The 9,690-nt window shown below is 42.0% G+C and overlaps 2 protein-coding genes across 2 annotated transcripts; one reads left to right on the top strand and one right to left on the bottom strand.

Moving 5' to 3' along the window:
• The first annotated feature begins 358 nt into the window (after positions 1 to 358).
• LOC108618489 (uncharacterized) lies at positions 359 to 4,326 on the top strand. Its single transcript, XM_089473481.1, has 3 exons — positions 359 to 613; positions 673 to 819; positions 883 to 4,326. The coding sequence occupies exons 1-3, from the start codon at positions 403 to 405 to the stop codon at positions 4,173 to 4,175; spliced, it is 3,651 nt and encodes a 1,216-aa protein (XP_089329607.1). The 5' UTR covers positions 359 to 402; the 3' UTR covers positions 4,176 to 4,326.
• Positions 4,327 to 4,493: 167 nt separating this feature from the next.
• LOC108618555 (uncharacterized) lies at positions 4,494 to 5,972 on the bottom strand. Its single transcript, XM_018014613.2, has 3 exons — positions 5,510 to 5,972; positions 5,297 to 5,455; positions 4,494 to 5,233 (listed from the first exon to the last, which is right to left on the bottom strand). Exons 1-3 carry the CDS (start codon positions 5,913 to 5,915, stop codon positions 4,530 to 4,532), a joined length of 1,269 nt encoding a protein of 422 aa, XP_017870102.1. The 5' UTR covers positions 5,916 to 5,972; the 3' UTR covers positions 4,494 to 4,529.
• Between the last annotated feature and the right edge of the window lie 3,718 nt (positions 5,973 to 9,690).

The following is a 9,690-nucleotide window of genomic DNA, read 5'->3' as shown; positions in this document are numbered from 1 at the left end:
CGCAGCGTGCTTGCTTAGTTAATCATAATCGTATTCGTAATTTGCGAAATGTTCTCTGGACAAAAACAAAAACAAATTAATTCACAAAATTTCCCATGGCGCAAAGTTTACGTTTAACACGAATAGCACTGATATAAGTACAGCTCGTCTTATTTCATAAGCTAACAATAACAAAATAAAAAGTATGTAATAAAAAGTAACACAAAAAACTTAAAAAACTTAACGTCTGGCTTTCAGCTAGAAGCGTTGATATAATTAATTACAGAAACAGAGCTCCAGACACGTAGACATTGCTATGATATGAGGGCATGTGGCACAAGTCCGCGACAGGTTGCCGTCGTCATATAAAAAGTGCAGCCTGTTCGAGGCTAAGCCATAGTCGGACTGAGGATTGTCCACAAAATGCACGCGTTCTATTTGTTTGGATTGACGCTATTCACAGGCGCCTGGAGTTGGGGCTATGGCGAGCCCGACTATTACGGTTCACGGTGCGACCATCTGCAGTGCTCGGATGCCAAGGAGGAGGTCTGCGCTAAGATCGAAGGCGGACATCAGCGAGCGACCTTCGATAATGCCTGCGAGGCCCAGCGCTATAGCTGCCTAACGGGAAATTGTGTGTGCCACAAGGAATAACGTACGATTCGTCGACTATAATATTTGTTATCTCTTTAGATTGGCGCATACTGTACGACGGTCCCTGCGAGTGCCCCGTCAAGTGTCCACTTACGTGCAGTCCGATCTGTGCCACGCTTGAGAATACGCAGAAGTCATTTCAAAACCAATGCGAAATGCAGCAATTCATATGCCACACGAGCGAACGTGAGTATCAATTGCAATCAGTCCTCTTATCCTATCTCTAACTCTCTTCCCTATTCTCTTAAGCTTGGAGATACCTGCACGAAGGGCCATGCGCTGGCGAAGAGGCCATATACTCACCACAAGGACCTTTAATGAGAGCGAATCCATCCTATCCGCTTTATGCACCCCAACACGCATATGGCCCACCTGCCTATGGCTATCCCGCTTACGGACCCTATGCCTATCACCAACCAGCCTATGGACCCCCATTGCCAATGGCTTACCCAAATCCCTATAGCTCGCAACGGGCAGCGGCTCAGCTGCAACCTTATCACGTATACATCTCGAGAGATGCTCTGCCCACAGAGTCAAGCGAAGCATTCGGGACAACGACAGCTCAATCGGCGGTTGAATCTTCAACTGAACCATCCACGAATGTAACAGATGCAAGCCTCTCTTCCGATGCGACATCCGATCCTAATACGACGAATGAGGAGAGACAGGCTTTAGTCCAGAGCTTAAGAAATGATATCAATGATGATTCTATCCCAGAGAATACACCTACTTCTGCTGCTTCTGAGTACAATTCGCCAACAGAAGCAGCCGTAAGTTCAGATGGAGCTGCAGACATAAAGGCATCTGACCCATACTCTCAGGAAACAACTAGTGAATCGACTGACACCTCAACTACGGATGCTTCATCGGACTCTACGTCGGACTCTTCATCAGAGCCACAAGTCCAAAGCTTAAGTAGAGCTGTAGCTGTTGATCAGGAACCAGTAGATAGTTCCCCACAAGAAACAGATTCCACAACAGCATATCAGACTTATGCGGCTGAAGATAAAAAGGCATCTGACCCATACTCTCAGGAAACAACTAGTGAATCGACTGACACCTCAACACCGGACGCTTCATCAGAACCACAAGTCCAAAGCTTAAGTGTAGCTGCAGCTGTTGATCAGGAACCAGTAGATAGTTCCCCACAAGAAACAGATTCCACAACATATCAGACATATGCGGCTGAAGATAAAAAGGCATCTGACCCATACTCTCAGGAAACAACTAGTGAATCGACTGACACCTCAACACCGGACGCTTCATCAGAACCACAAGTCCAAAGCTTAAGTGTAGCTGCAGCTGTTGATCAGGAACCAGTAGATAGTTCCCCACAAGAAACAGATTCCACAACATATCAGACATATGCGGCTGAAGATAAAAAGGCATCTGACCCATACTCTCAGGAAACAACTAGTGAATCGACTGACACCTCAACACCGGACGCTTCATCAGAACCACAAGTCCAAAGCTTAAGTGTAGCTGCAGCTGTTGATCAGGAACCAGTAGATAGTTCCCCACAAGAAACAGATTCCACAACATATCAGACATATGCGGCTGAAGATAAAAATACATCTGACCCATACTCTCAGGAAACAACTAGTGAATCGACTGACACCTCAACACCGGACGCTTCATCAGAACCACAAGTCCAAAGCTTAAGTGTAGCTGCAGCTGTTGATCAGGAACCAGTAGATAGTTCCCCACAAGAAACAGATTCCACAACATATCAGACATATGCGGCTGAAGATAAAAAGGCATCTGACCCATACTCTCAGGAAACAACTAGTGAATCGACTGACACCTCAACACCGGACGCTTCATCAGACTCTTCATCAGAACCACAAGTCCAAAGCTTAAGTGTAGCTGCAGCTGTTGATCAGGAACCAGTAGATAGTTCCCCACAAGAAATAGATTCCACAACATATCAGACATATGCGGCTGAAGATAAAAAGGCATCTGACCCATACTCTCAGGAAACAACTAGTGAACCGACTGACACCTCAACACCGGACGCTTCATCAGACTCTTCATCAGAACCACAAGTCCAAAGCTTAAGTGTAGCTGCAGCTGTTGATCAGGAACCAGTAGATAGTTCCCCACAAGAAATAGATTCCACAACATATCAGACATATGCGGCTGAAGATAAAAAGGCATCTGACCCATACTCTCAGGAAACAACTAGTGAACCGACTGACACCTCAACACCGGACGCTTCATCGGACTCTTCATCAGAACCACAAGTCCAAAGCTTAAGTGTAGCTGCAGCTGTTGATCAGGAACCAGTAGATAGCTCCCCACAAGAAACAGATTCCACAACAGCATATCAGACTTATGCGGCTGAAGATAAAAAAGCATCTGACCCATACTCTCAGGAAACAACTAGTGAATCGACTGACACCTCAACACCGGACGCTTCATCGGACTCTTCATCAGAACCACAAGTCCAAAGCTTAAGTATAGCAGCAGCTGTTGATCAGGAACCAGTAGATAGCTCTCCACAAGAAAAAGATTCCACAACATATCAGACTTATGCGGCTGAAGATAAAAAGGCATCTGACCCATACTCTCAGGAAACAACTAGTGAATCGACTGACACCTCAACACCGGACGCTTCATCAGAACCACAAGTCCAAAGCTTAAGTGTAGCTGCAGCTGTTGATCAGGAACCAGTAGATAGTTCCCCACAAGAAACAGATTCCACAACATATCAGACATATGCGGCTGAAGATAAAAATACATCTGACCCATACTCTCAGGAAACAACTAGTGAATCGACTGACACCTCAACACCGGACGCTTCATCAGAACCACAAGTCCAAAGCTTAAGTGTAGCTGCAGCTGTTGATCAGGAACCAGTAGATAGTTCCCCACAAGAAACAGATTCCACAACATATCAGACATATGCGGCTGAAGATAAAAAGGCATCTGACCCATACTCTCAGGAAACAACTAGTGAATCGACTGACACCTCAACACCGGACGCTTCATCAGAACCACAAGTCCAAAGCTTAAGTGTAGCTGCAGCTGTTGATCAGGAACCAGTAGATAGTTCCCCACAAGAAACAGATTCCACAACATATCAGACATATGCGGCTGAAGATAAAAATACATCTGACCCATACTCTCAGGAAACAACTAGTGAACCGACTGACACCTCAACACCGGACGCTTCAGCGGACTCTACGTCTGACTCTTCATCAGAACCACAAGTCCAAAGCTTAAGTAGAGCTGCAGCTGTTGATCAGGAACCAGTAGATAGTTCCCCACAAGTTTCCGAAGATGCCAACGATGCAACTCTGGATTCAACAACAGCTTCAGAAGACTTAGTGATTGCAAACGTTGATGACAAGCAAGCACGAAATGTTGACGAAACTACAGCAAACAATGCGGCTGCTAACCAAGTGATTGTACAAGTGTCCGAGAAGGATGACGTTCAAACGATCAAGATCAATAACACAAATACGAATCCAAGCCCGACATACATATTTTTGTTCCTCTCCAAGAGTTCAGCGCAAAAGGTTGATATACAAAAGAACTGAATTAACTGCAAACTATGAGATTCTCTACGATGCCAAAGCAATTTACGAAACCCAAACGATTCATAAGACTAAAAACTTGACTATTTTAGATATTAAGAAAGAAACTTAAAATAACGAAAACTTTAATAAAAATCATTTTTTTTTACAAATATACCAACGGTGATGATGTTTTCGGCTTGTTACACAACCCATATGCACTGAGCTCGACTTTTTCATGGGCTCAGGATGTAAAAGATTTGTAGGTCTGCTGAGAATATAGATGTATATCTAATGTTTTTGTAGCTCCCATTCTGTAATAATGAAATAGTCTAGAGGCGATTCTAGATTTTTATAGTCGTTTATTAACACTGTTGATTACTCTTTGACAACATCTGGTTTAGGATGAGGCTTTACCAGCGCAAGCTTTGGGGTAGTGCTAGAGCTAAGAGACTGGAATTTTGTTGCATTGTGAGCCACTGCCACTTTTACCTGGGTGGGGCTGGTGGATGCTGCGGGTAGAGTGGTGCCCGTAATGCTGTCTATAAAAGTAGCAGCGGTGGTGCTGGAGGTGGTGCCGTAGGGCATATACAAGAACTTGATTTCCTCTCGCTGAGTGGTTGTAGTTGTTGGTTTGGGTGTTGTTGTGGTTGTGGTGGTGGTAGTGGTGGTAGTGGTAGTGGTGCTAGGCGGCGTGTCCGTCACAGTGCCCACACCAGGCACATAAAGCGACAGACTCGAGTCGGTAATGGCGCCATAATTATGGCCCACATCGGGTATATTGTAGACGCTGTAGGCATCGATGGCACGCGAGACGGAAACACCGCCATTGTCCCTGAAATGGTGGAACTGCATGGGCACCGGCGTTGTGGTTGTAGTGGTGCTGGTGGTGCTGCTTGTTGTGGACGTGCTGCTCGATTTATTTGCCAACATATAGTAGGTCTGCTTGCCCCGATTCGGTGTCGCTGCTGTTGTAGAGCTGATCCTGTGGCGGCGCTTGCCGTGCTTGCGCCTGCTCTTGCCTGAGGACTTCGATTTGGTTCTGCCCTGCCGACAGGGCCCCTTGTTCAGAATATGCATGACTGGAATGAGATATGGCAGCTGAAAAGGGTTTTTCTTCCTACTGCCATGTCTGTGCTATTCACCTTGCTTGGTCAGGCAGCCGCGTCGGTGCGCCTCGCACTCGTTGGCAAAGGTCACAGGCTGCTCGTTGTTGGCTGCCGCACAGACGGGGGCATAAACTGTCGTACAGCGCGCAGTGTCGCACTGGGGCAAACAGCGCTCCAGTTCGATGGGCTCCAGCTCTGCGTGAAGACATCGATTCATATGGTGGCTCTGCGTCTGTTTCGATCACTTACCTATGCCGTACTGAAAGAGCAGCTTCATATTGGCCGCCTCCAGCTTGCATTCGTTTTCAAAGTAGAAGTACCTGGTGCCATTGGTCGCGCACACCGGCTGTCCGCCGGAGCCGCACTTGGGCTGGTAGTCCACATACTGAAAGTGAAAGTTACCCGGCTGCTGTTCGTTACCCTCTCCCAACATTTTGTCGTACTCGGCGTTTCCATACTGAGCATCGTTGTAGCGCCAGTCAATTGGAGCCGGCAATGCTGCTCCTGCTCCAAGTGTGGCGGTCGCCACAGTTAGTAGATTTAGGAGTTGAGCTCCCAACACTGCACTCCAAAAGTTACACCGGACCCGTTTCATCATTTCAGTTCTTACTGCACAGTCAGCTGCAGCCTCATTCAGTTTTATACTCTGATCCATAAGGTTAGGTTTCAACTTATCTGCATTACGACGTGTCGATATGCGCAGCTCGCATCAATGCGATTCTCTACTCCACATTCTCCGAATGACTGGGCCAAGATTGCCGACCAACGGGGCCAACCAGTTGGCCATAGATAAACCCCGTGCCCGTATCTCTCCAGTTCGATGTGCTCTAGCATAGCTCTGCACTCTTAGTAAAAGTTTAATCTTGGTCCACAGCGCCTCCTGTTGTTGTCATGGATTAGCCAAAGCTCCAGTTCCGTTTGATAGCAGTTCCATTTGTCATTAGTTAATGAATAGATAATTTGCTGAGATTCGACTCCCACTTGTGTAATGTAACTCCATTTCAGTATTCAAAGCTTTACAAGCTTTGCTTAAGCTTTTGTATGGTGTAGAACTTAGCTAAAGTTTGTGTCTTCTTTCCCGTTCCACCATTAAGCTTTTGCAAGCTTCTGCTTTAGCTGCGACTCGTTCTGGGCTTTCGCTAAGCTGAGCTTCAAAAGCTTTCGGGTGGTGAAAAGCTTTCTGTGTGCGTGTGCCATAAACCAATTTGCTATAATTCTCATCAAGCAAATTTTCTTCGTTTTTTATCATATAAATTAATGTAATTAGTTTTAAACAAGTCAGAAACTAGAGGTGAGGTATAGTCGTTATCGCAATGCTCTGTCAAAGCGCTAAACTTTGTAAATTTATTTTAGATTTTGTGTCAATACAAATTATAAACATTTATATCTATAAACATGTTGAACGTATTTTGAGCCGATTTGTTGTTACACCTCCAAGAGGATGAGGAGAAATCACTATGAAATTTTTGGGATCTATTTATGCATCTTTTTCAATCTATTTATGGATCTATCTATAAATCTATGGATTTATCTGAGATTTATGGATTTGCCTCAGGATATCTCATGAGATTCATCTATGAATCTATGAATTTATCTATGAATTTAACTATGAGTCTATGGATCTATCTGTCGATCTATCTATGACTCTTTGAGTCAGTCTATGGATCTATGAATATATGAATCTCAATTGGAATTTATCTATGGATCCATCTATAAATCTATGTAGGTATCAAACTATGGATCTACCTTTAGATCTATCTATGGACGCATCTATGAGATAAATAGGCATAATTCTAAAATCAACATTTTGATCAGCTTTACTGGTTTTGCTTAAGGATGTATTTAAGGCGAGGACATCCAAACTTCTATATTGGGAGAAACCAAAATACTCCTTTCTGCACTTTATGGACCAGCATCGCAATTGCGTATAAGCTTTAAATTATATTAAGCTAATTAAATGGAAAACTTCGATTGGCTTGATGCGATGTGACATTATCGAAACATTACACGTTAATCCACATGTGCTGTTCGGTGTTCGCTGTTGATGCTAATGAGATTTTGAATTGAAAACGAAAATATGCAGGGTTTTTTTTTTCTCCTATTCTATAGGTATTTATTTAGGTAGCACTTAGTACATCAATGTCCAATGTGTAGAACTGAGCGCGAGCTGCACGATGAAGTCAGGCAAGGCAATTATGACTTCTCTAAAGGTGTTGCTAGTATCGTGGTACCGCTCAGATCTGTGGAAGGCAATCTTGAATCTTCTTCTATATACATAGGTATATCTACAAAGAGTTGACTTACCGGAACGTAATGCAGGCAGACAACGTTCGAGTGTAATGGGCGTACAAGTATTTTTATAGATTTAGCAGGCAGCTTCGTTCTTCAAGCAGTTCCAGATTATTTGATTTATATACATATAAATAATAATATTTCTAGATAATGATGACAGTATTTATCCATTTTGATTCTTATATTATTTATATGTATCAGGCAGTTATTTGGTATCAAGTAGTAAATACATTAATATGCAGCACGTTCATTTACAACCGACGCAAGCTACGCGACCCCAAGTCGAGGACGTGGTACCGTCGAGCTGGGGGAAGCACATATTAAAATGTTATATATGAATTGATCTCTTTTGGACAATATACTCACTTAATATAGAGTTATTATTATGGTAAAATGAAACTTCTTTCAGCATACAGTCTACTTCTAAACAAAAACAAATAATTGTATTTATATTTATATATTATTTGACTTGATATGGTTTACGAACTCACCAAGTATTTAGTGTTTCAAACAGGCAAACCAAACACAGTAATGTTGATGCTGTTGAGGAGGATTGTGTTTAATCAATTGTAGTTCTTGCGTTTTCAGTCAACTCTTTCGACAGCATTCCCTTCTCTCTCTCATTCTTTCACTCCCCACTAATCTCACTCATCTACATCTATTATTACACAGCTTTAACCATCTTTTCTTACTCAACCCGTGCTTCACTGATCATCATCTCTATTCTCATTATTTATTCTCTATCAAATATATACTTTATATATATTTTTCTTGTTCTCATTTCTCTTTTCATTCTTGCTCAACTAGATTCTACGTTTTATTTCACACCTTTATTTATTTTTAATTTTTTTTTCAGTTACCCCCTTTCGATAACATTCCCTTCCGTCTCACTCTTCTCTGCTTAACCTCAACCTCTATTCCCACCTACCTCGCTTCATCATTACTTATTCCCCATATTTCCAAAACTCTTATTTCTAATTGTCTTCTTCTTGGATTATTTCAGATCCCTACCATGTATACTTATATATATAGTTGAAGCGAATTGCCTTTAATCATTTTTATCCCTTTTAATAAAACTCTCTTCCTTCTCATATATCTCTCTTCATTATCATAACCTCTATTCATCCACTCAGCTCGCTTCATCGTCTATCATTGCATGTTCCCTATATGTGCAAAACCTTTCTCACTTCCATTTACACTTCTTTCCACTTCTCTTCTTACACTTGTTAAGATAGAACTTATAGTATTGGTTCCCCCCGCCACACCGATTATACTTACTTGAACTACTAACAAGGGCAGGTAGATGTATATTGTTATAGGCGAATCTGATTTCAATAATCTGCTCCTCTCTGAGTTGTGAGGCAACAGCGCTCAGCTAACGGCATGTGTTATCCGCTAGGGTACATGAGTTCCCCTAAGACTAGCCTGGCAATCTAACACATTTGCAGAACCTCGGTAAGTCCAGTGATAAAATTTTTTCGTCCCCTTTTGCACAATTAAACACAAATATCAATCAAGCAAACTCAATGTTTTTTCTTTTTTTTGTTGAGTCACAATTTAAAGCATATTTCACGCTATTCAATTTTGATTTTATTTTGCCGAAATACACAAATTTTGATAAACCGATTTGTTGCCGAAAAATGAATTTTTTGAAAAAAAAAATTTGTCCGAAAGAAAATGTATATTTTTATTTTATTTATTCATTTTTTTTTTTTTTTCACTTTTCAATTTAGAGCCGAAAAATTTAGGTGTTTTCCAGACGAGCTCTGGGGATAAACTGAAATAAATGTGAGCCGAGCAGAGGCTCCTAGCCTCAGAATCGCATGCAAAGGTAACTAGATCCAAAAATTTATTTTATTCCTTTGCAAAGCTAACTAGATTCATGGAATTGCAATTGTTGCTTTGCAAAGGTAACTAGATTAAAAATGCAATTGTTGAGTTTTTCCTAATTTTTTTCCTTAATTGCTGACGTGTCCATTGTATACAAAATGTATATAGAAAGTAGGCAAGCATAAAGCGGATATAAAAAGTCTATAAATTAATTGGAGTGTGATGTAAATTGCTTTTCATCAATCAATTGAATAAATCAATTTGTTGCTCGAAATATGAGTAGATTAGGATGAAACATTATTGCGATA

This window comes from Drosophila arizonae, chromosome X (genome assembly GCF_054131065.1).
Source record: "Drosophila arizonae isolate 15081-1271.41 chromosome X, UAZ_ARI_1.0, whole genome shotgun sequence".
In the NCBI taxonomy this organism is placed as follows: Eukaryota; Metazoa; Arthropoda; class Insecta; order Diptera; family Drosophilidae; genus Drosophila; species Drosophila arizonae.
This window is presented reverse-complemented; position numbering and strand designations above follow the sequence as displayed.

Excerpts from the sequence above, each read along its gene's own strand:
- LOC108618555 (XM_018014613.2), bottom strand. The coding sequence starts at position 5,915 with ATGGATCAGAGTATAAAACTGAATGAGGCTGCAGCTGACTGTGCAGTA. Across the intron at positions 5,456-5,509 it reads GCTCTTTCAGTACGGCATAG|AGCTGGAGCCCATCGAACTG; the intron begins GTAAGTGATCGA and ends GTCTTCACGCAG. Across the intron at positions 5,234-5,296 it reads CGGCTGCCTGACCAAGCAAG|TCATGCATATTCTGAACAAG; the intron begins GTGAATAGCACA and ends ATCTCATTCCAG.
- LOC108618489 (XM_089473481.1), top strand. The coding sequence starts at position 403 with ATGCACGCGTTCTATTTGTTTGGATTGACGCTATTCACAGGCGCCTGG. Across the intron at positions 614-672 it reads TAGCTGCCTAACGGGAAATT|ATTGGCGCATACTGTACGAC; the intron begins GTGTGTGCCACA and ends TTATCTCTTTAG. Across the intron at positions 820-882 it reads CATATGCCACACGAGCGAAC|CTTGGAGATACCTGCACGAA; the intron begins GTGAGTATCAAT and ends TATTCTCTTAAG.